The 26,217-nt window shown below is 53.6% G+C and overlaps 2 protein-coding genes across 2 annotated transcripts in view; both read left to right on the top strand.

Annotated features, from left to right (window-relative positions):
* slc9a1a (solute carrier family 9 member A1a) overlaps positions 1-22,121 on the top strand; it is a 115,879-nt gene extending 93,758 nt beyond the window's left edge. The window contains exons 7-12 of the mRNA XM_038797581.1: positions 7,944-8,014; positions 8,628-8,792; positions 9,491-9,605; positions 10,518-10,619; positions 11,608-11,680; positions 20,996-22,121. Of these exons, the coding sequence (XP_038653509.1) occupies positions 7,944-8,014; positions 8,628-8,792; positions 9,491-9,605; positions 10,518-10,619; positions 11,608-11,680; positions 20,996-21,201 (732 nt within the window). The 3' untranslated portion in view covers positions 21,202-22,121. The remainder of the gene's footprint in view (positions 1-7,943; positions 8,015-8,627; positions 8,793-9,490; positions 9,606-10,517; positions 10,620-11,607; positions 11,681-20,995) is intronic.
* LOC119977784 (basic proline-rich protein-like) lies at positions 21,494-24,752 on the top strand. The gene is made up of 3 exons (XM_038819338.1): positions 21,494-21,550; positions 22,121-22,604; positions 22,749-24,752. Exons 1-3 carry the CDS (start codon positions 21,494-21,496, stop codon positions 23,426-23,428), a joined length of 1,221 nt encoding a protein of 406 aa, XP_038675266.1. The 3' UTR covers positions 23,429-24,752.
* The last annotated feature ends 1,465 nt before the right edge of the window (positions 24,753-26,217 follow it).

Raw genomic sequence — 26,217 nt, forward strand, 5'->3', positions numbered from 1 at the left:
TTATTATATTATTATATGCTCCCCCACCCTTCCCATTATATGTACCATGTGTTCCACAAAATAAATCCCCCTTTATCCCCACACACAGAAAAACAGATTTGATCAGCAAACAACAAAAACTACCTACAGGATGTCACAACACTTTCCCAACCCACAGAAAACATAGATCTTATCCAGTGCATTAAACTGGACCTGAGTGCATGCTTTACAATGAAGGCACGGTCTCCTCCGGTGTCTCGAAATAAAAGGCTTTGGACTCATACATGACCTGCAACTTTGCCAGGTATACTACCATGAATTGAACTCCTTTCTTATATAGAGCAACCTTAACCTTATTAAAGGTCATTCGCTTCCTCACCAGCTCAGTTCCCACATGCTGATAAATCCTCGTGAGGTTACCCTCCCATTTCAACTCACGGTTTTCCTCAGCCCACTTGTGTGGTCAGGTCCTTCTCCACCCCTCGAGCACTTCACCATGCTTCCTTAATACATCAATTTTCTTCCGAATGGCGCCCAATTTCTCTTCAATTGATTGCAGCAGCCTCTCAGACATCACCCATCTTTCCATTATAACTGTCTAAAAAAATTTTAAAGACAAAATTGTACCCACCTCTGCTACTGCCTCTGACAACTCATTCCAGGCACTCACCACCCTCTGTGTGAAATAATTGCCCCCTGGAGCTGGCGAGGGTCCACCGAACACTACGGCAGGAGCCTCGACCGAATGAGGCACCTCGGGCACTGATTGTTCACTTCCACAGCTTTAGGGAGAAAGAGAGGGTCCTGAAGTGGGCCAAGGAAAACCATCCTCTCACCTTATATACCTTATCTATGCCCCCCATTATTTTATAGACCTCTATAAGATCACCCCTATACGCTTCCTACGCTCTGGGGAAAAATGTCCCAATATATCCAGCCTCTCCTTATCACTCAAACCATCAAGTCCCGGTAGTAAAAAGGGTAAATCGTTTTTTTAAGAGAATATTTTATTGAAGCATTTATAATTTTAACAACTTTAAACAAAATTTCAACAAAAACACAGCAATGTAACCAACAAACCCCCCCGAGCACACACCTCAGCCAACATGGTTTGCATACACACCTTCCCCAGCCCCACCTCCATAGATACTCCTATCCTTGCTGATCTCTCCCATGCCATCCCTTTCTCCCCCCCTCCGCCCCTGCTGGCAGCTTAATTTTTCTCAAAGAACTCGATGAACAGCTGCCACCTCCGAGCAAACCCCTGCGACGAGCCCCTCGAGGCAAATTCAGTTTTCTCAACTCTGAGAAACCCCACCGCGTTGCTAACCCACACCCCCGACTTTGGGGGTTCCAAGTCCCTCCATCATAGTAAGATCCGTCTCTGGGCCACCAGGGAGGCAAAGGCCAGGACATCGTCCTCTCTCATCTCCTGGGCTCCCGGGTCTTCCAACACACCAAAGATCGCCATCTCTGGACTCGGAACTACCCTCATATTTTAAGACCTCTGGCATGACGTCAGCAAACCCCTGCCAGAAACCCCTCAGCCTCGGACATGCCCAAAACATATGGACATGGTTCGCAGGACCCCCCCGCAGAGCGCCCACACCTATCCTCCACCTCCTCAAAGAACCTGCTCATCCGGGCCACAGTCATTTGTGCCCAATGGACCAGTTTGAATTGTATCAGGCTGAGCCTGGCACATGACGAGGACGCATTAACTCTCCTCAGGGCCTCCTCCCATAACCCGGCCTCCAACTCCCCACCCAGCTCTTCTTCCCACTTTCCCTTCACCTCCCCTACTGGGGCTCCCTCCCACTCCATCAGTTCCTTCTCGATCTCTGAGACCTTCCCCTCTCCTACTCCTGTTCCCGGCACCGTCTTATCCTGTACCCCCTGGGGCGGCAGGTACAGGAAAGTCGAAACCTGCCTCCGGACAAAATCCCTCACCTGGGATGATGGGAACCCATTTGCCCCCTGGCAACTCAAGCTCCTCCTCCAGCTACTCCAAGCTCTGGAAACCCTCATCAATAAACAGATAAACAATCTCTCGGTCACCGCCCGCTGCCACCTACGAAACCCCCCATCCAGCCGCCCCAGGGTTAACCGTGGTTATCACATATCTGTGCCCACACCGACGCCCCCACCAGCCCCATATGCTGCCTGCAGAATGTCCCCCCTCATCTATTCTACCAGCCGACCCAAATTCGGTTGATGCAGCTGCTCCCACTCCCGTGCCACCTGGATACCTAAATATCGAAAGCTCCCTTCCACCACCTTGAACGGCATCTCACTCAATCTCTTCTTCTGCTCCCTCGTCTGGATCGCAAAGACCTCATTCTTACCCATATTCAGTTTGTATGCCGAGAACCGCTGAATTCCTCCAATATCCCCATACTCCCTCCAATCCATGCCAGTGGGTCCGATATGTACAAAAGTAGATCGTCCGCATAGTGAGACCCTGTGCTCCACACACCCCCTGCCAGACCCCAATGTTCTTAATGCCATCACCAACAGTTCTATAGCCAAGGCAAACAACAGTGGGGAAGTGGACATCCCTGCCTCGCCCCCCTGTGTAACCTGAAATATTCTGATCTCACCCGATTCGTCCGCACACTCACCACCAATGCCTGGTATAGCAACCGGACCCAATCCACAAATCTCTGCCCAAACCCAAACCGCCCCAGGACCTCCCATAAGTATTGCCACTCCACCCGATCAAAGGCCTTCTCTGTGTCCATGGCTACCCCGGCCTCAACCTCGCTTCCCTCTGGAGGCATCATAATTACATTAAGCGACCTCCTAATGTTGGTCGCTAAATACCGCCCCTTAACGGACCCAGTCTGGTCCTCCCCTATTATCCATAGGACGCAGTCTTCGATCCTTGTGGCCAGGATCTTTGCCAGTAGTTTGGCATCTACATTTAACAGGGAGATCGGTCTATATGCCCCATTGTTTTCCAGGTCCTTATCCCGCTTTAAAATGAGGGAGACCGATGCCTGTGACAACGTTGGGAGGAGCACTCCCAACTCTTTTGCTTCATTGGCCCTTGCCCTTGCCAACAGCGGTCCCAACACCCCTGAGAATTTCTTGTAAAATTCCATCGGGTATCCATCCAGTCCCAGTGCCTTGCCCGATTGCATCACCTCCAGCCCCTCTACTACTTCCAGAAGCCCAATTGGTGCCCCCAGGTCCTCCACCAGCTCTTCATCAACCTTTGGCAACTCCAACCCTCCCAAGAACCACCTCATCCCCTCTTCCCTGGCTGGGGGTTTCAACTCATACAATTTGCTATAAAACTCCCTAAACACCCCATTCACCCCCGCCGGGTCCAAGACTGTATTTCCACCTGTGTCCTTCACTTTCCCAATCCCTCTCGCCACCTCTTGCTTCCTCAACTGGTGCATTAACATCCTGCTCGCTTTCTCCTGACACTCGTGTATATTGCCCCTCTCACCCTTCTCGACTGCCTTACTGCCTAACCCGTGAATAACAGCCCAAATTTCATTTGCACCCTCCGGTGTTCCTTTAGCAGCCCTTCCTCCATATCTGCATATCTGCTGTCCACCTGCAGGATTTCTTCCACTAGCCTTTCTATCTCCACCCGATCTGCCTCTCCTTATGCACCCGAATCAAAATAAATTCCCCCCCCCGACCACTGCCTTCAGTGTGTCCCAAACAGAACCTACCGACAAGTCCCCCGTATCATTAATTTCTACATAGCCCCAAATGGCCTTCCTCACCCGCTCAAACACCTCTTGCTCCGCTAACAGTCCCACATCCAGCCTTCATTGCGGGCGCTGCCCCCCCCCCCTTTGTTCACTCGTAAATCCACCCAGTGCGGGGCATGATTCGACACCTACTATTGCCAAATACTCGACATCCACCACCCCTGACAACAACATCTTATCCAAAACAAAGAAATCTATTCGGGAGTACACCTTGTGCACATGGGAATAAAACAAAATACTTTCTCCCTCGGAGAAATCTCCACGGATCCACCCCCGAAGTTCCTTAGCTGTAGCCGACACCCTCCCCAACCTCAAGTTCAACCGGACCAGTCTCAGATCCAGGACCATATTAAAGTCTCTCCTCATCCCTTCCTCAGCCTAATCTGGTCCCCCCATATTCAGGTGAGTCTCTTGTAGCATGGCCACATCCGCCTTCAATCTCTAAGTGTGAAAACACACAGGTCCTCCTAACTGGCCCATTCAATCCTCGCATGTTCCACACGACCAGCCTGATTGGGGGGAGAGGGCACCCTGCCCTGCCTTTCCTCCTCCCCCTTGGCCCATCATCATTGATCCTCCTCTGCTTACACTTTAAAAGCTCAACCCCTGTCAGTAGTACTTCCACTCAACACCCCCCTTCCCCACCCACTGCGCTTCCATGAACTAGCCTGCCCAGCTAGCCTGGTAGCCCCTGCCCATGGTGACAAGCATCCTACCCCCCACTGATTCCCCTTCCACCCCTCCCCTTAAACATTAGTGCAAACAAACCAAAACAACCCTTGCCCAAGCCCAAACAAAGATACCAACTTCCCATCCTCTAATAACGAGAAAACCTGAAGTCAAAAAGGAAATGGCCCCAAACGCAAGTTAACAGCAGCATCACAGCACCGTCACCAAAGTTCAAAGTCATCCTTTTCCTGCTAGTCCATTGTCTCATTGTCCATTGGCCAATCCACCTAACCTGCACATCTTTGAGTTGTGGGGGTGAAACCCATGCAGACACGGGGAGAATGTGCAAACTCCACACAGACAGTGACCCGGGGCCGGGTTTGAACCCGGGTCCCAAGCGCCATAGGCACAATTGCTAGCCATCATGCTGCCCACTAATAATGTCGTGCACAACTTCAACACAATGTCCCAACTCCTGTATTCAATGTTCTGATCAATGAAACCAAGCCTGCTGAATGCCTTCTTCACCACCCTGTCCACCTGTGACTCCACTTTCAAGGAGCTATAAACCTGAACCCCTAGATCTTTGTTCTGTAACTCTCCCCAATACCCTACCATTAACTGAGTGGGTCCTACCCCGATTCGATCTTTGTAATATGTACACTCCTCAAGACATCACTATTATTTCCCCACGTTCCCTAACATCCATTCCTTTCTCAACAGTAAATACCGATGAGAAATATTCATTTAGGATCTCTCCCATCTCTTGTGGATCCGCACATGGATGACCTTGTAGATCCTTGAGAGGCCCTACTCTCTCCCTCGTTACCCTTTTGCCCTTTATGTATTTGTAGAAGTGTGCAACTTCCTCTCTCATGCCGCCATTTTTGCACGCAATGTAAAACAATTTAAAGCCTGTCCTTGTATTATACCATATGTACCAGTATGTGTAAGGCCTGGGGAATATGCGATGTATGAATGAAGGTTACGATTTACCTAGTTTTCTTTTAATTCAGGCACTAGGGTCAATAAACTTATCTTGTTCTTTGATTTAAAGTCCGAGAACCTGTCTGATTAATTCTTTATCATCTGAAGGCACACATTGTGGAACTCCTGCATTATTGTCAGAGGACTCCTTGTTAAATTCACTACTAAACCCTGTTACAGTCAGACCTGGAGTGGTAAATTAAGGAGATCAATTTTGATCTCTCTTTATGTGACCGTATCAGAAATTTGTGGTATAGATGCCGGGGATTTCACATTGTAGCCATTTTGCTCATTTGTCGCCCTGGGTGTAGCTGTATGGAACGGATTTTCACGTTTTATCCCCAAAAGATCGCTTGCAGTAGATTTCTCATCACAGTTACTCTGGAATATCTGCATTGAATACTTCAACAGACATGGATCTTCGCAGCCCTTCGGTATATCCTTCTGATCTCTTCTCTGACTTGGTAAATAGTTCTTAAAAGTCTTACTAGCTGTATATTTCAGAACAATTTGATTACAATGGCCGTTGTAGTCATCGTGTTGTAGAACAAGTAATTTTTTGATGACATTTGAGATACTTTTCATGTCACAACTCAGAAACCTTTGAAGAGTAATCATGTGAAAGGCAACAGGAGATGGGGCTTTTCAAGTTCATGTTGGGGGCGGGGGGGGGGGGGGGGGGGCAGGGGGTGGTGCAGTTGAGACTCTGTTGCTTTTCATCCCCATTTGGATATTTTATATTTGGTTGGCTGGCAGTCTCTCCATTGTCATAATGGAATTAAAGTTTATTCAAATCCAGCCCAAAAGAGGCATTAGAAATCGTTTCCTCTTAAAAAACATACCCTCATAACAGTACTTTTACAATTTCTCTGTTACTATCGGTGTGTGGTCCAATTCCCATCTTACTTTACATTTTGTTATTTATGTGTCTACAGAACATTTTCATACTTCTTTATATTCTTTGACAATTTGATAATTGTTTTGCTTTGTTTTGCCTTCTTGAAGCTTTTAAACTTCTCTCCTAAGTTCTAATGATTTATTTTTGTCCTCTTCTTTAGTATCTAAGTAATTCTTATGCCTTCTTCTACAGATTTAATTTTTCCTGATTCAACCACGGTGCTCCGTAATTAGCTTAGCAGCTTTTAGGGGAATACATTTCCTTTATACTCTGTTGATTAACTTGCGTACTAATAGCAAGTGAATCCCTATGTACAATGTAAAAACCTGATTCCCTTTTCTCCTTTCACAAATAATTCCTGCCAGTTTATTTGAGGATAGTTAAAATATCTCATAATTATTATTTTGTGCTGTTCGTAACCTTGTAGATTTGCGCATACATTTTTCCTTAATTTCCCTTTCTGAATTTGGTGGTCTGGGGACAGTTTTAGCTCATTTGACTAACTGGCTAGCATTTGGTCCAGAATAATGCCATCAGGTCCAGTTGTCGTTCTGGCTGAGGTAAACTTGGGACCTGTCTCCTCACCCTGCTCCTGAAGTGATAGGCAATGGCAAACCACCACAAACTGTGAAGAGAGCGAGCTTGGGGTGAAGCACCAGCCAGTGGTGAAACAAGAATCTGTCTTCAGGCAAAGCATGCAAGAATGAATGAATTGAAATTTGATGGTCTGTGGTATGCCCCTATTGGGGTGAAGCATTTCTTATCTTTTAGCCACATCCATATAAATTCTTTATTTATCGCAAAGTCCTTTACATCCTTTTTTTCTACCCTCATTGTTATATTTAAACAACATAGCTATGCAGCTTCCCTCCGTTCAAATGTATAATATATGGCAATATTTAGCTGTCAGTCCTATTTTCTATGTGGCCATGTTTTAGTCATCTTTACCATATCGGAACCTCGCTAACCTGTCTAATCCTGTGAGAATTTTGTAAGTTTCTATGAGATCCCCTCTCACTCTTCTAAACTCCAATGACTATAATTCTAATTGACTCTCCTCATGTGACAGTCCCGCCATCCTCAGAATCCGCCTGGTAAACCTTTGTTGCCTCCTAACCTCCAAATCCTCCAAATCATTATTATATAATGTGAATATTTGGGGCCCTAGCACCGATCCCTGCCAATCATAAAAAGACCATTTATTCCAACTTTCTGCTTCCTGTCTGCTAACCAGCTTTCTATCCATCTTAAGACACTACCCGTAATCCCATGCACTTTAACACATGTTAAACTGCTATGTGGGCCATTAACTGTGGCCAACCACCTACCCTGCACATCTTTGGGTTGTTGGGGGTGAGACCCACGCAGACATTGGGAGAATGTGCAAACTCCACATGGACAGTGACCGGGGGCCGGAATCAAATCTGGGTCCTTGGTGCCATGAGGCAGCAGTGCGAACCACTGTGCCACCATGCCACCCCTTTCAGGACCAATTTAACGGGCTGGTTAATTGAAAAGTAGGAAGTAAGCGAAGAGATGTTTCAGAGTCAACATTGGAGATGCGGACCTCTGAGTTGTACTATGGAACTCTGATTCATTAAGTCTAATTTCAACACTCTGTAGTTTGTTGACCTACTATGGTTTTTCTAGTTGGCTTTTAAAGGTGTTTCTCTCCTCAGTTCCTGGATCATTTACTGACTGGTATCGAAGATGTATGTGGACACTATGGACATCATCACTGGAAGGACAAGTGAGTCAGGCTGCAGTAGTCAGTGTCAGTAATCAGGGCATTGGGCTATCTCTGCCCCACTTAAATTAATATCATGGGGTTATAAGGCTGGGTATGTGAGAGCTTTATTCTTGCTCTGCTAATTCGGTGAGTGAGTGAGTCCTGGTTTAAGATTCTCTACAAAACCGACTCTCTCTCTCTTTAATATCTTAAAGATTCACCAATCAAAGGCATATTATACCTGGGATCTGAGCTGGGAAGAAGAGCAGCTTCCAATGCAGCAGTTAACCATTTACATCCTCTCCCCATATCTCCCTTCTTAGCACAGGGGTGCAAACACTACCCATTCTTTTGTTCCACATCATATTGTAAGGGCTACATGTGTTCGCTCCAGTATAGTTGGATTTAAAGCTGGACGCTGGCACCTAGAGAAGTGGTGTATACTCATTTTGCCCATGCTCTGAGGGAGGTGGGAGGTATGATAAGATGTTGTAGACTTAACTACACTAACCTGTAGATATTCCCGCCTCAGGCGAATAGAGTAAAATGGGTAGCTGAAAGCAAGGACCCCAAATTTATATATATATATATATATATATATCATCATTTACAAATAATTATATTTTCCTTTCAGGCTGAACCGGTTCAATAAGAAATACGTTAAGAAATGTTTAATTACTGGAGAAAGATCGAAAGAGCCACAGCTCATTGCATTTTACCACAAAATGGAAATGAAAAATGCGATTGAAATGGTAGCAAGTGGTGGCATGCCCAAGTTTCCATCATCAGTGTCTATACAGTAAGTGACGGTAACAAAGTGGAGATTGGGAGGAGAGGGACATAAATGTGAAGTACTAGAGGGAATGGGTAGGGCCAGATGAAATGGGAAGCAGAGAGAATGGGATGGAAAAGGAGGAAGGGCAGAATGGTGGCACAGTGGTTAGCACTGCTGCCTCACAGCATCGAGGTCCCAGGTTCGATCCCAGCCCTGGGAAATTTGCACATTCTCCCCGTGTTTGCCTGGGTTTCACTCCCACAACCCAAGGATGTGCAGGGTAGGTGGATTGGCCATGATAAATTGCCCCTTAATTGGAAAAATGAAGTGGGTACTCTAAATTTATTTTTAAAAAATAAAAGGAGGGTGGTGCTCGGAGAAGAGAGAATTGACTCGTTGCCGAGGAGGGTTGGAGAGGACAGCGGGAAGATAGAAAATCTTTAAGAAGCCTAGTATTTATGGAAAGCTTTATGTAGTCATGCCGCGGAGAAGTATTCATAGAACTCTAAAGAACTAAAGCATCTTAATTTAAAATGCTGAATTCTTATTGAAACCAAAGGGTGATTTCAGCCAGGGTTTCTTTATCACCAGCCGATCACTCTGATCAGTCACAAGTTCTGTGAATGGGGTATAATAATTGCTTCTGTCGATTATGCAAATATAAAAAACCTATTTAGGTTCTGTAATACCTTGCTGAAATAAATTTGAACAATATTTAATAGGACTCTCCAAAGAAGGTCCACACTTACAGAACGACTACTACCTACACTTACAAAAGAGAGAGAGGAGGAAGTCCGAAAAATACTTCGTGAGAATCTTCAGAAAACGCGACAAAGGGTATGAATCTGTTCAGGGTAAAATTGCTCAGTAATAGTACAGTTATTTGGGTAATAATGCTATTGTTACTTACTAAATACAGTAATTGTTCAGAGTAAATTTTAGCAACTAACTAAGTCACGGTGAAGGTTACTCGCTAACTACAGTTACATTTCAGGGTAAAGGTTACTCACTAACTGTACCAAATGTCATGGGAGTGACCCTTTAAGAAATGTTTTGCCTTATCACATGGCTTCAGTGATGGCATTGTGTGGGTGGAGCTGGGCTGTGGCTCTGAGTTTTACTTTTGGTTTGGGCTTGGGTGGATCTGAGTTTAAAAGCTGTTTCCAGACTGCTTGATAACTTGGAAAGAAATAATTGTTTTCTGGAAGGAATTCAAACCTGTTTTGAGAAAGAAACAGGAGCATCCACACCAGGTCTTGAGCGCTGTGTGCTGGGCCACATGTATGAAAAGGGGTTTCTGGTTTATGGGATCCTGTGACAAAATTGGAACAGATAAAGGGGGAATTTATTAATGTTTATACATAGATTACTGTAGCTGTATGGGGTATTTATGTTTGCAGTGGATAAAAATGCTTACTGTGTGTGTTTATAAAAATGTTAACTAAAATCGTAGAATAAACTTTGTTTTTGATTAAAGTGCTTAAGGCCTCTGTTGAATAACCCTGAAAGGCAGGCTCCTGTATTCATCGTAACCAAAATCAATAAACTCCATGATATATTTTGGACTTTTGTAAACCCTGGCCCATAACAAAAGTTGCATTGTCCAGTTAGGTAGTGATTATTCACTATACAGTCTGCTTTCCTTTGTGAATTGTATTTTACCAGGAGCAGATTGTGAGGGACTCGATCTGCAAATTGCCTCCCTTGATTCTGCGTGGCCCTGTGAGTAATCTTTGATTTTTATTTCAGCTTCGATCCTACAATAGGCATACACTGATTGCTGATCCATACGAGGACCAATGGAATCAAATGTTATTAAAAAGGCAGATGATGCGCAGTACAGATCAACGGGTAGGTGAAACCTCATTGTCAAAAATAAAGCTTGCCTTGGTTACTCTGAGCTCTTTCAGTCTTTCGTATTCGACTCATTTCCCACTGGTCCTGGTAATTATGTCTGGGTTACTGTCACATGGACTGCAGCAGTTCAAGAAGTCAGCTCACCACCATGCCAGCGACGCCCACATCCCCTGCATATTTTTAAAAAATACGTTTCCATATTTGTCCGTCCTCTCTGCTGGAGTTTGACGATTCTTGGTTCCCAGTCTATCCAAAAGAGGATTTAATCAGCGACTAAACAGAAGGTTAAAATATCTGGGATTGAAAAAAGGGAATCTTGAATTTCTTAACTATTCATTGGGCAACACCAACAGATCAAATAGTGATTTTGTGGCCATTCTCTGATATTTACATCTTCCCCCTCAAAGCCTCCAGCCACCCTCTGCTTTATTTAAATATGGATTACAATGTTGTAGACTTGAGGGGGTGGGCGGGGTTGTGGGGTAGAGGGGTGGTTTGACGTGGGGTAAGGATTAGGAGGGTTCAGCAGGGTTAAAAGTAAGTGGTGCTAGTTGGGGCATGTGCACTCTATTGGATACCCAGCCAACTAGAGATCAGTGGCTTTTTTACATCCCAGCAAGCAGTTCAGTGCTTCAGCAGTTCGGTGTGGGTGATCCTGGATACCAGGATCTACATTCTAAATCTGTAATTTCTCGGACTCTATTTACTCCCATGTTGGCAGTGTTTACTTAACAGAGCAAATTAGCACCGTCTATGTGATTGAGGAGCTGATTTCACTGAAGCCGAAAGTCGGAGTCCTGATAATCATGCTATCAGAAGCAGGTCTCGCCCAGAGGAGCTCTGACTGTTTGCAGGATGTGTGTCTTCCATATACAGATATATACAGATGCAAGATTGGGTTCTTTTGCCATCTTTTGTTACCATGGTTTGAATGTAACTTGTTTCCAAATGCTGATGCTATTTTATTGGATGATTTTTACAGGCGTCTCTTCACCTGACAGTTCCGGCTAGTGGCCGGGATTCACCACCTGGGATGAAATCAGGAATTGAGTCAGGTAATGAAATAGGTCCTGTTACTGACCTTGACCTTGCAGCATGTGTTACTGACCACGCGGCGTGGGTTACCGGCCCCTGACCACGCGGCGTGGGTTACCGGCCCCATACCACGCGGCGTGGGTTACCGGCCCCATACCACGCGGCGTGGGTTACCGACCCCTGACCACGCGGCGTGGGTTACCGACCCCTGACCACGCGGCGTGGGTTACCGGCCCCTGACCACGCGGCGTGGGTTACCGGCCCTGACCACGCGGCGTGGGTTACCGGCCCCTGACCACGCGGCGTGGGTTACCGGCCCCTGACCACGCGGCGTGGGTTACCGGCCCCTGACCACGCGGCGTGGGTTACCGGCCCCTGACCACGCGGCGTGGGTTACCGGCCCCTAACCAGAGGCGTGGGTTACCGGCCCCTAACCACGAGGCGTGGGTTACCGGCCCCTGACCACCAGGCGTGGGTTACCGGCCCCTGACCACGAGGCGTGGGTTACCGGCCCTTGACCACGCGGCGTGGGTTACCGGCCCCTGACCACGTGGCGTGGGTTACCGGCCCCTGACCACGCGGCGTGGGTTACCGGCCCCTGACCACGCGGCGTGGGTTACCGGCCCCTGACCACGCGGCGTGGGTTACCGGCCCCTGACCACGCGGCGTGGGTTACCGGCCCCTGACCACGCGGCATGGGTTACCGGCCCCTAACCAGAGGCGTGGGTTACCGGCCCCTAACCACGAGGCGTGGGTTACCGGCCCCTGACCACCAGGCGTGGGTTACCGGCCCCTGACCACCAGGCGTGGGTTACCGGCCCCTGACCACGAGGCGTGGGTTACCGGCCCCTGACCACGCGGCGTGGGTTACCGGCCCCTGACCACGCGGCGTGGGTTACCGGCCCCTGACCACGCGGCGTGGGTTACCGGCCCCTGACCACGCAGCGTGGGTTACCGGCCCCTAACCACGAGGCGTGGGTTACCGGCCCCTGACCACACGGCGTGGGTTACCGGCCCCTGACCACGAGGCGTGGGTTACCGGCCCCTTGACCACGCGGCGTGGGTTACCGGCCCCTGACCACGCGGCGTGGGTTACCGGCCCCTGACCACGCGGCGTGGGTTACCGGCCCCTGACCACACGGCGTGGGTTACCGGCCCCTGACCACGCGGCGTGGGTTACCGGCCCCTTGACCACGCGGCGTGGGTTACCGGCCCCTGACCACACGCCGTGGGTTACCGGCCCCTGACCACGCGCCGTGGGTTACCGGCCCCTGACCACGCGGCGTGGGTTACCGGCCCCTGACCACGCGGCGTGGGTTACCGGCCCCTGACCACACAGCGTGGGTTACCGGCCCCTAACCAGAGGCGTGGGTTACCGGCCCCTGACCACGCGGCGTGGGTTACCGGCCCCTGACCACGCGGCGTGGGTTACCGGCCCCTGACCACCAGGCGTGGGTTACCGGCCCCTGACCACACGGTGTGGGTTACCGGCCCCTTGACCACGCGGCGTGGGTTACCGGCCCTTGAGTGCGAGCCGTGTGGGTTACCAGCCCCTGACCACGAGGCGTGGGTTACTGACCCCTGACCACGCGGCGTGGGTTACCGGCCCCTGACCACGCGGCGTGGGTTACCGGCCCCTGACCACGCGGCGTGGGTTACCGGCCCCTGACCACGCGGCGTGGGTTACCGGCCCCATACCACGCGGCGTGGGTTACCGACCCCTGACCACGCGGCGTGGGTTACCGGCCCCTGACCACGCGGCGTGGGTTACCGGCCCCTGACCACACGCCGTGGGTTACCGGCCCCTGACCACACCGCGTGGGTTACCGGCCCCTAACCAGAGGCGTGGGTTACCGGCCCCTGACCACGCGGCGTGGGTTACCGGCCCCTGACCACGCGGCGTGGGTTACCGGCCCCTGACCACGCGGCGTGGGTTACCGGCCCCTGACCACGCGGCATGGGTTACCGGCCCCTGACCACGCGGCGTGGGTTACCGGCCCCTGACCACGCGGCGTGGGTTACCGGCCCCTGACCACGCGGCGTGGGTTACCGGCCCCTGACCACGCGGCGTGGGTTACCGGCCCCTGACCACGCGGCGTGGGTTACCGGCCCCTGACCACACGCCGTGGGTTACCGGCCCCTGACCACGCGGCGTGGGTTACCGGCCCCTGACCACGTGGCGTGGGTTACCGGCCCCTGACCACGCGGCGTGGGTTACCGGCCCCTGACCACGCAGCGTGGGTTACCGGCCCCTAACCACGAGGCGTGGGTTACCGGCCCCTGACCACACGGCGTGGGTTACCGGCCCCTTGACCACGCGGCGTGGGTTACCGGCCCCTGACCACGCGGCGTGGGTTACCGGCCCCTGACCACGCGGCGTGGGTTACCGGCCCCTGACCACACGGCGTGGGTTACCGGCCCCTGACCACGCGGCGTGGGTTACCGGCCCCTTGACCACGCGGCGTGGGTTACCGGCCCCTGACCACACGCCGTGGGTTACCGGCCCCTGACCACGCGCCGTGGGTTACCGGCCCCTGACCACGCGGCGTGGGTTACCGGCCCCTGACCACGCGGCGTGGGTTACCGGCCCCTGACCATGCGGCGTGGGTTACCGGCCCCTGACCACGCGGCGTGGGTTACCGGCCCCTGACCACACAGCGTGGGTTACCAGCCCCTAACCAGAGGCGTGGGTTACCGGCCCCTGACCACGCGGCGTGGGTTACCGGCCCCTGACCACGCGGCGTGGGTTACCGGCCCCTGACCACCAGGCGTGGGTTACCGGCCCCTGACCACACGGTGTGGGTTACCGGCCCCTGACCACGAGGCGTGGGTTACCGGCCCCTTGACCACGCGGCGTGGGTACCGGCCCTTGAGTGCGAGCCGTGTGGGTTACCAGCCCCTGACCACGAGGCGTGGGTTACTGACCCCTGATCACGCGGTGTGGGTTACCGGCCCCTGACCACGTGGTGTGGGTTACCGGCCCCTGACCACGTGGCGTGGGCTACCGGCCCCTGACCACGCGGCGTGGGTTACCGGCCCCTGACCACGCGGCGTGGGTTACCGGCCCCTGACCACGCGGCGTGGGTTACCGGCCCCTGACCACGCGGCGTGGGTTACCGACCCCTGACCACGCGGCGTGGGTTACCGGCCCCTGACCACGCGGCGTGGGTTACCGGCCCCTGACCACACGCCGTGGGTTACTGGCCCCTGACCACACAGCGTGGGTTACCGGCCCCTAACCAGAGGCGTGGGTTACCGGCCCCTGACCACGCGGCGTGGGTTACCGGCCCCTGACCACGCGGCGTGGGTTACCGGCCCCTGACCACGAGGCGTGGGTTACCGGCCCCTTGACCACGCGGCGTGGGTTACCGGCCCTTGAGTGCGAGCCGTGTGGGTTACCAGCCCCTGACCACGAGGCGTGGGTTACTGACCCCTGATCACGCGGTGTGGGTTACCGGCCCCTGACCACGTGGCGTGGGTTACCGGCCCCTGACCACGTGGCGTGGGCTACCGGCCCCTGACCACGCGGCGTGGGTTACCGGCCCCTGACCACGCGGCGTGGGTTACCGGCCCCTGACCATGCGGCGTGGGTTACCGGCCCCTGACCACGCGGCGTGGGTTACCGACCCCTGACCACGCGGCGTGGGTTACCGGCCCCTGACCACGCGGCGTGGGTTACCGGCCCCTGACCACACGCCGTGGGTTACCGGCCCCTGACCACACAGCGTGGGTTACCGGCCCCTAACCAGAGGCGTGGGTTACCGGCCCCTGACCACGCGGCGTGGGTTACCGGCCCCTGACCACGCGGCGTGGGTTACCGGCCCCTGACCACGCGGCGTGGGTTACCGGCCCCTGACCACGCGGCGTGGGTTACCGGCCCCTGACCACGCGGCGTGGGTTACCGGCCCCTGACCACGCGGCGTGGGTTACCGGCCCCTGACCACACGCCGTGGGTTACTGGCCCCTGACCACACAGCGTGGGTTACCGGCCCCTAACCAGAGGCGTGGGTTACCGGCCCCTGACCACGCGGCGTGGGTTACCGGCCCCTGACCACGCGGCGTGGGTTACCGGCCCCTGACCACGAGGCGTGGGTTACCGGCCCCTTGACCACGCGGCGTGGGTTACCGGCCCTTGAGTGCGAGCCGTGTGGGTTACCAGCCCCTGACCACGAGGCGTGGGTTACTGACCCCTGATCACGCGGTGTGGGTTACCGGCCCCTGACCACGTGGCGTGGGTTACCGGCCCCTGACCACGTGGCGTGGGCTACCGGCCCCTGACCACGCGGCGTGGGTTACCGGCCCCTGACCACGCGGCGTGGGTTACCGGCCCCTGACCATGCGGCGTGGGTTACCGGCCCCTGACCACGCGGCGTGGGTTACCGACCCCTGACCACGCGGCGTGGGTTACCGGCCCCTGACCACGCGGCGTGGGTTACCGGCCCCTGACCACACGCCGTGGGTTACCGGCCCCTGACCACACAGCGTGGGTTACCGGCCCCTAACCAGAGGCGTGGGTTACCGGCCCCTGACCACGCGGCGTGGGTTACCGGCCCCTGACCACGCGGCGTGGGTTACCGGCCCCTGACCACGCGGCGTGGGTTACCGGCCCCTGACCACGCGGCGTGGGTTACCGGCCCCTGACCACGCGGCGTGGGTTACCGGCCCCTGACCACGCGGCGTGGGTTACCAGCCCCTGACCACACGCCGTGGGTTACCGGCCCCTGACCACACAGCGTGGGTTACCGGCCCCTGACCACGAGGCGTGGGTTACCGGCCCCTGACCACACGGCGTGGGTTACCAGCCCCTGACCACGAGGCGTGGGTTACTGACCCCTGATCACGCGGCGCGCACCACTCCCTCAGTGCTGACCCTTCAGTAGCGCACCACTTCCTCAGCAGCGCGGCACTCCCTCAGTGCTGACCCTTCAGAAGCGCGGCACTCCCTCACTGCTGACCCTTCAGCATCGCGGCACTCCCTCACTGCTGACCCTTCAACAACACGGCACTCCCTCACTGCTGACCCTTCAGAAGCGCGGCACTCCCTCACTGCTGACCCTTCAACAACGCGGCACTGCCTCAGTGCTGACCCTTCAGCGCGCACCACTCCCTCAGCAGCGCACCACTCCCTCAGTGCTGACCCTTCAGCAGCGCACCACTCCCTCAGTGCTGACCCTTCAGCAACGCGGCACTCCCTCAGTGCTGACCCTTCAGCAGCGCGGCACTCCCTCAGTGCAGAGCCTTCAGAAGTGCACCACTCGCTCAGTGCTGACCGTTCAGCAGCGCACCATTCCCTCAGTGCTGACCCTTCAGCAGTGCACCACTCCCTCAGTGCTGACCCTTCAGCAGCGCACCATTCCCTCAGTGCTGACCCTTCAGCAGTGCACCACTCCCTCAGTGCTGACCGTTCAGCAGCGCACCACTCCCTCAGTGCTGACCCTTCAGCAGCGCACCACTCCCTCAGTGCTGACCGTTCAGCAGCGCACCACTCCCTCAGTGCTGACCGTTCAGCAGCGCACCATTCCCTCAGTGCTGACCCTTCAGCAGCGCACCATTCCCTCAGTGCTGACCCTTCAGCAGTGCACCACTCCTTCAGTGCTGACCCTTCAGCAGCGCACCACTCCTTCAGTGCTGACCCTTCAGCAGCGCACCATTCCCTCAGTGCTGACCCTTCAGCAGCGCACCACTCCCTCAGTGCCGACCCTTCAGCAACACGGCACTCCCTCAGTGCTGACCCTTCAGAAGCGCGGCACTCCCTCACTGCTGACCCTTCAGCATCGCGGCACTCCCTCACTGCTGACCCTTCAGCAGCACGGCACTCCCTCAGTGCCGACCCTTCAGCAACACGGCACTCCCTCAGTGCCGACCCTTCAGCAGCACGGCACTCCCTCACTGCTGACCCTTCAGCAACCGGCACTCCCTCACTGCTGACCCTTCAGCAGCACGGCACTCCCTCAGTGCTGACCCTTCAGCAGCGCACCACTCCCTCACTGCTGACCCTTCAGCAACCGGCACTCCCTCAGTGCTGACCCTTCAGCAGCACGGCACTCCCTCAGTGCTGACCCTTCAGCAGCGCGGCACTCCCTCAGTGCTGACCCTTCAGAAGCGCGGCACTCCCTCACTGCTGACCCTTCAGCAACCGGCACTCCCTCACTGCTGACCCTTCAACAGCGCACCACTCCCTCAGTGCTGATCCTTCAGCAGCGCACCACTCCCTCAGTGCTGACCCATCAGCAGCGCACCACTCCCTCAGTGCTAATCCTTCAGCAGCGCACCACTCCCTCAGCAGCGCACCACTCCCTCAGCAGCGCACCACTCCCTCAGCGCTGACCCTTCAGCAGCGCACCACTCCCTCAGTGCTGACCCTTCAGCAACGCGGCACTCCCTCAGTGCTGACCCTTCAGCAGCGCGGCACTCCCTCAGTGCAGAGCCTTCAGAAGTGCACCACTCGCTCAGTGCTGACCGTTCAGCAGCGCACCATTCCCTCAGTGCTGACCCTTCAGCAGTGCACCACTCCCTCAGTGCTGACCCTTCAGCAGCGCACCATTCCCTCAGTGCTGACCCTTCAGCAGTGCACCACTCCCTCAGTGCTGACCGTTCAGCAGCGCACCACTCCCTCAGTGCTGACCCTTCAGCAGCGCACCACTCCCTCAGTGCTGACCGTTCAGCAGCGCACCACTCCCTCAGTGCTGACCGTTCAGCAGCGCACCATTCCCTCAGTGCTGACCCTTCAGCAGCGCACCATTCCCTCAGTGCTGACCCTTCAGCAGTGCACCACTCCTTCAGTGCTGACCCTTCAGCAGCGCACCACTCCTTCAGTGCTGACCCTTCAGCAGCGCACCATTCCCTCAGTGCTGACCCTTCAGCAGCGCACCACTCCCTCAGTGCCGACCCTTCAGCAACACGGCACTCCCTCAGTGCTGACCCTTCAGAAGCGCGGCACTCCCTCACTGCTGACCCTTCAGCATCGCGGCACTCCCTCACTGCTGACCCTTCAGCAGCACGGCACTCCCTCAGTGCCGACCCTTCAGCAACACGGCACTCCCTCAGTGCCGACCCTTCAGCAGCACGGCACTCCCTCACTGCTGACCCTTCAGCAACCGGCACTCCCTCACTGCTGACCCTTCAGCAGCACGGCACTCCCTCAGTGCTGACCCTTCAGCAGCGCACCACTCCCTCACTGCTGACCCTTCAGCAACCGGCACTCCCTCAGTGCTGACCCTTCAGCAGCACGGCACTCCCTCAGTGCTGACCCTTCAGCAGCGCGGCACTCCCTCAGTGCTGACCCTTCAGAAGCGCGGCACTCCCTCACTGCTGACCCTTCAGCAACCGGCACTCCCTCACTGCTGACCCTTCAACAGCGCACCACTCCCTCAGTGCTGATCCTTCAGCAGCGCACCACTCCCTCAGTGCTGACCCATCAGCAGCGCACCACTCCCTCAGTGCTAATCCTTCAGCAGCGCACCACTCCCTCAGCAGCGCACCACTCCCTCAGCAGCGCACCACTCCCTCAGCGCTGACCCTTCAGCAGCGCACCACTCCCTCAGTGCTGACCCTTCAGCAGCGCACCACTCGCTCAATGCTCACCCTTCAGCAGCACGGCACTCCTTCAGTGCTGACCCTTCAGCAGCGCACCACTCCTTCAGTGCTGACCCTTCAGCAGCGCACCACTCCTTCAGTGCTGACCCTTCAGCAGCGCACCACTCCTTCAGTGCTGACCCTTCAGCAGCGCACCACTCCTTCAGTGCTGACCCTTCAGCAGCGCACCACTCCCTCTGTGCTGACCCTTCAGCAGCGCACCACTCCTTCAGTGCTGACCCTTCAGCAGCGCACCACTCCTTCAGTGCTGACCCTTCAGCAGCGCACCACTCCTTCAGTGCTGACCCTTCAGCAGTGCACCACTCGCTCAGTGCTCACCCTTCAGCAGTGCACAACTCCCTCTGTGCTGACCCTTCAGCAGCACGGCACTCCCTCAGTGCTGACCCTTCAGCAGCGCGGCACTCCCTCACTGCTGACCCTTCAGCAGTGCACCACTCCCTCAGTGCTGACCCTTCAGCAGCGCGGCACTCCCTCACTGCTGACCCTTCAGCAGTGCACCACTCCCTCAGTGCTGACCCTTCAGCAGCACGGCACTCCCTCAGTGCTGACCCTTCAGCAGCGCGGCACTCCCTCACTGCTGACCCTTCAGCAGTGCACCACTCCCTCAGTGCTGACCCTTCAGCAGTGCACCACTCCTTCAGTGCTGACCCTTCAGCAGCGCACCACTCCCTCAGTGCTGACCCTTCAGCAGTGCACCACTCCCTCAGTGCTGACCCTTCAGCAGTGCACCACTCGCTCAGTGCTCACCCTTCAGCAGCGCACAACTCCCTCTGTGCTGACCCTTCAGCAGCGCACCACTCCTTCAGTGCTGACCCTTCAGCAGCGCACCACTCCTTCAGTGCTGACCCTTCAGCAGCGCACCACTCCCTCAGTGCTGACCCTTCAGTAGCGCACCACTCCTTCAGTGCTGACCCTTCAGAAGCGCACAACTCCCTCTGTGCTGACCCTTCAGCAGCGCACCACTCCTTCAGTGCTGACCCTTCAGCAGCGCACCACTCCCTCAGTGCTGACCCTTCAGTAGCGCACCACTCCTTCAGTGCTGACCCTTCAGCAGCGCACCACTCCCTCTGTGCTGACCCTTCAGTAGCGCACCACTCCCTCTGTGCTGACCCTTCAGTAGCGCACCACTCCCTCAGTGCTGACCCTTCAGCAGCGCACAACTCCCTCTGTGCTGACCCTTCAGTAGCGCACCACTCCCTCAGTACTGTGCTGACGCATCAGCCTGGACGTTGTGCTAGAGTTTTGAGTGGAGCTTGGACGCACAATCTCCTGAGTCTTCTGAACCAAAGCTGGAACCTGAGAAATTCTAATTTTGCCAAGGAGTCACATAATAATGATGAGCTGGCTTCTTTTTTTTCCCTTTTTAAAAAATAAATTTAGAGTATCCAATTCTTTTTTTTAATTAAAACGCAATTTAACGTGGCCAACCCACCTACCCTGCTCACCTTTGGGTTGTGGGAGTGAGACCCACAGACACAGGAGATTGTGCAAACTCCACACGGACAGTGGCCCGGGGCCAGGATTGAACTCAGGTCCTCAGCACCACTCACAACTGCGCCACCATACTGTCGCTGGCTTCTGAGTGACTTGGACTCGAGCTGTTGGCCACCAATGCTGCAGCATTTAAATAGAATTTCAAAATCTGATTTAATATGTGTCTACGTTTTTCAGAGGCTGAATACCTAGTGCCATCTGATATGTGAAATACCCATACTAACTATCCTTCTCCCTTAATTCAGATACCATGTATTTCGAGCCCAGGGATCCTGAAAGCGACATGCCAGCGATCACCATTGACTTGGCCACTTCTGCCACCAAACAACCTACTGACGCTCAAAATAAAGATGCAGAGGACAAAGGAATTGTATTCGCTGCAAATGATGAAAGCGGTTCACCCAGTCAGCGTGTGCAACGCTTTCTCAGTGACCCTGGACCAGATCAATAGTCTGATGACCACCTCCACTCATAGAGCTGACTGAGACAGAGGAAGCTGCAAAATCTCAAGCTTCTGCCAGCATTGTTCAATACCCCAAAGTCTACCTGCAGCCTGTTTCTCAAAGTGTCTTTCTTGGGATAAGATTAATTGTTCCATTGTTCCTGTTATATCCTGATGTGTCTCCTTCGAACAATATAGATCCAGAGCTCACAATGGAGAGTAAGGATCACCGAAGGAAAAACTGTCCACAATAAGGCAGCTGAAACCCTGTTTGATTTTTAACATTTTTGCAAGAAGCACAATGGGTATTCGCGCTCCTTTGACTTGGCTGCGTTGCCTGAACTACAGCAGCGACAGGGTCTCACTATCTGTGGTGTTTGCTAAATATTAGCAAACACTCTGTTAAATGCAAAAATACCATCATATCCCCGAACTAAGGACCACACAAAATACCACACTTTGAGAAACAGGCTGTGATCAAGAAGTCAGGGGCAGCTTAAACACTCAATACGTGACTCAAAACCAAAGATTAACTTTATTTTTCTAGTTGTTATCAGGGGCTGTTATTCATCAGATTGCAATTAAGTAACTCCATTTTATGATATATTTCTGAATGTAATGAAAGAAAATCACTGCTGCATGTCCAGAGGCCCTGTACTGTAGTAAAACTGTCTGAACAATGACAGCATTTCAACACGCAGGTTGCACTAAATTTCACAGTGGCGACAGTGACCAAATATAGCAGCTCCCACCCAGCCCAGGCCCAGTCGGAGCGGCTCCCGCCCAGCGCAGGCCCAGTCGGAGCTGCTCCCGCCCAGCGCAGGCCCAGTCGGAGCTGCTCCCGCCCAGCGCAGGCCCAGTCGGAGCTGCTCCCGCCCAGCGCAGGCCCAGTCGGAGCGGCTCCCGTCCAGCCCAGGCCCCTTCGTAGCGACTCCGGCCCAGCGCAGGCCCAGTCGGAGCTGCTCCCGCCCAGCGCAGGCCCAGTCGGAGCTGCTCCCGCCCAGCGCAGGCCCAGTCGGAGCGGCTCCCGTCCAGCCCAGGCCCCATCGTAGCGACTGCGGCCCAGCGCAGGCCCAGTCGGAGCTGCTCCCGCCCAGCGCAGGCCCAGTCGGAGCTGCTCCCGCCCAGCGCAGGCCCAGTCGGAGCTGCTCCCGCCCAGCGCAGGCCCAGTCGGAGCGGCTCCCGCCCAGCGCAGGCCCAGTCGGAGCGGCTCCCGTCCAGCCCAGGCCCCATCGTAGCGACTCCGGCCCAGCGCAGGCCCAGTCGGAGCTGCTCCCGCCCAGCGCAGGCCCAGTCGGAGCTGCTCCCGCCCAGCGCAGGCCCAGTCGGAGCTGCTCCCGCCCAGCGCAGGCCCAGTCAGAGCTGCTCCCACCCAGCGCAGGCCCAGTCGGAGCGGCTCCCGTCCAGCCCAGGCCCCATCGTAGCAGCGCAGGCCCAGTCGGAGCGGCTCCCGCCCAGCGCAGGCCCAGTCGGAGCGGCTCCCACCCAGCGCAGGCCCAGTCGGAGCGGCTCCCACCCAGCGCAGGCCCAAAAGGAGCGGCTCCCGTCCAGCCCAGGCCCCATCGTAGCAACTCCGGCCCAGCGCAGGCCCAGTCGGAGCTGCTCCCGCCCAGCGCAGGCCCAGTCGGAGCGGCTCCCGCCCAGCGCAGGCCCAGTCGGAGCGGCTCCCGCCCAGCGCAGGCCCAGTCGGAGCGGCTCCCGCCCAGCGCAGGCCCAGTCGGAGCGGCTCCCGCCCAGCGCAGGCCCAGTCGGAGCGGCTCCCGCCCAGCGCAGGCCCAGTCGGAGCGGCTCCCGCCCAGCGCAGGCCCAGTCGGAGCGGCTCCCGCCCAGCGCAGGCCCAGTCGGAGCGGCTCCCGCACAGCCCAGGCCCAGTCGGAGCGGATCCCGCCCACCCCCAATCGGAGCGGATCCCGCCCACCCCCAATCGGAGCGGCTCTCGCCCAGCCCAGGCCCGGTCGGAGAGTTTCCCGCCCAGCCCAGGCCCTGTCAGAGCGGCTCTCGCCCAGACCCGGTCGGAGGGGTTCCCACCCAGCCCAGGCCCGGTCGGAGCGACTCCCGCCCAGCACTGGACCGATCCAAACGGCTCCAGCCCAAGCCCTGTCTGAGTGTCACCCGCCTGTCAAACTATACAACCACTATTTTAGGTATTGAAATTGAAGGAGTGCGGAGGAGGGGCTGTGTGGCAGGGCACAAAGAAGGATACAGTGTGATGGGAGCAATGGTGCTGAGTCGGTAATTAGCAAAACTATTTCGGACATTTGTATTAATGATATTATAAATTATATGAAATACCGCAGCACTAACACCAGCACACAATCATACAGGTCAGAGTGAAAGTAGGGCTTATTTTAGTCTCCGTATATGAATTTCTGTCCCCTTCTCTCACTGTTATAAACAGGCTATGTGTGCAGGCCAACAGTCAGTGAGAGGAGCAAGGTCATTGGGGTGATGGGTGTGTGCTGGTGTTGTCAGGTTAATTGCTGCTATTGCTAATTGCCTTTAAGAAAATTAACTGATTCATTTTTGCACTTTCCGTTCAAAATAACTTGCTTACCTAAGTCGCAGCACTGAAAGGAATATGTGTTATGCGCTTCATGATGTTTGGAGTATGTCGTAAGTTGCCACAATGCTGGGATATTGATTGTTTTTTTAAATGTTTTTCAAATGTTTTTATATTTGTTGGAAGAGGTTAGGGGTATTTGATTAATTTTCATTATTGCTGTGCCCATGCAGTAACGTCAATCAAGAACATGGAGCATTGTTCCCATGTAACGCCTGGGAAATGCAGCAAGTGCAGGCCAGAATTGAATTCCTCCTCGAGTGCTCAGTGTCCAGATGTATGTGGACAGTGAGGAAAGCTCTGTGATGTGATGCCTCATTCAATGTTTTCTGTCCCATCTCAATTTGGATCAAGTTCTAAAGGAAGAAGTGTGGCAGAGTGAAATCATAAATGCTGCAGCAAACTGTTCAAGTTGAATAAAGTGGACTGAATGGCCCTACAGTTATGCACAATTCAGAGCAGACCAGCTACATCCCACTAGCTGCCTACTCAAATATGATTCCACGGACTTCAGCCAGTAAAACAATCAAATGTTGGTTTTGTGCATCTATTAAAAGGTGCTGAAATTGAATTGACTTTTTAAAAAAAACCTCCTCCACTTGCAGCATTTCTGCAACACCTAATTGCAAAACACCATTGTCTTGTATCTCTCCTTCCCAACTCATTTTGTGCATGTGGTGTCCTCATACCAAGCTACTGCCAATCTCATTATTTTTAATAATGTGTATATAATTGAAACACTATCAAAATATTATTAAAATTATATGCATTATTTCATATTACCGTTTCATTCATAGGTTTAAATCAATATTTTATAATTAGATGCTTGGAGTTTGGCCAGTTACTTGGTAGGTAAGCACATTGCCTATGAATATGAGAATAAATTGGATGATTTTAATATCAGAGTGGCTGGAGAAGGAGTAAACAGCCTGTTCATAATCAAAATCCTGAGCAAGAAGTGAAGGTTTAGCCCAGCGATTATTTCATCCATGTTCCTGTATATTCTATCTTGGATTTCTTTCTACTCACACTGGCTTACCTTGTATTATACAGCGAAATCCCTCACCTGCTGAGGAGAATGCAGAAGTTAGCAGCTAAAAAGGCTGTTGACTGATAAATGGCAGTGTGGATGTTACAAGCCGAGGGTGACTTTGGGAGGCAAGAAGAGGCGGCAGCTCGTGGTGTTCTCGACAGAGCCTGGTATTTCCAGGCAGCCACCCATCCAAATAGAATGGGGTTTTTTTCAAAATTTGTATTAACATTAAACACATCAAAAAACTTATTCCATTAACAGTAATGAACATCACAAATTAAAGTTCATTTTGTCTCCTAAAGCATATTAACCGATTAAACTTCAGACAATGGTTAAATAATACCACCCTTAAATTTATTTCAGAATGATCAATCCACAAAGCTTAATTTCTCTCTGTCTATATCTGAAATGCTCTTTCAAATTTATCGCTCTCCCTGCAGAATATTCCTTTGTTGCACGGTGCAAATATTGGCGTGATCCAGATCGCGTCATGCGCTGAGAGTCGGCAACATCACGATCTGTTCAGTGCCTGGCACGAAGCAAATTTTTGGGTTCTCCTATTCACCAGGAATAGTGGGATCGGTGCCGGACGCAACAAGGTCAGAAGATTGCACTCACAGTTCATCCCAGTTTAATCTCGGGCAGACTCTCCTGCAAATCCCATCTCGAGATAAAGCCCCATGGAATTCCCATTCCTGCAGTTTGGCCCTTATCCAACAAATAAAATCTCATAACTGTTGACCGTAGTGCTTAAAAGTTATTCAACTATGTACATAAGACCACTAAATAGGACAGTCTTATCCTGCGTTGCATATGCTGGGCCTATTGCTGTCACCACTCTCCATTTTACATAAAACAATCAGAGTAAATATCCAGTTCAATCCACGCTGGACACTTTGGACACGTTCCTTTCCAAATCCCGGTAAAGTTTAACTGTCAATCAAAATTCCTGACTAGCAGTTGTCTTGAATAACCCTTTTCTAAATAAATCTCAGGTATTGCAGGTTTCTAATTGGAAAAATTAATTAACTTTCTCCAGCTGAAAGTTTGGAAAAGCAGCACACGTTTTCCTATCTAGTGATTTTCTCATTTAATTCTGCCATTCATAATCCTATAACATTACCCTCATAATTTTATTGTGTGTGATCCCTATTTTGTTCCCCTTACCTCCTGCTCGTCCTCCCAAACTGTGTGCCCCCCCCCCCCCCCCACCTGTCTGACATTTGGCCTGTAATCACCTCATATAAACACATCTCCAATTAATCCGAGCAAATTTAACCACGTATAAAAGTCCTCAGCTTTCTTATTGTTTAAAAATTGGACCTAAATCTCTCTGGCTACTTGTGAGATTTAAAACATATATCATTGTTTTCTATGTCAAATATCCTCTTCTCCCATCTCAGTCAGTTTTTTAAAATGCCAAAGACAACTT

This window comes from Scyliorhinus canicula, chromosome 1 (genome assembly GCF_902713615.1).
Source record: "Scyliorhinus canicula chromosome 1, sScyCan1.1, whole genome shotgun sequence".
NCBI classification, from domain to species: domain Eukaryota; kingdom Metazoa; phylum Chordata; class Chondrichthyes; order Carcharhiniformes; family Scyliorhinidae; genus Scyliorhinus; species Scyliorhinus canicula.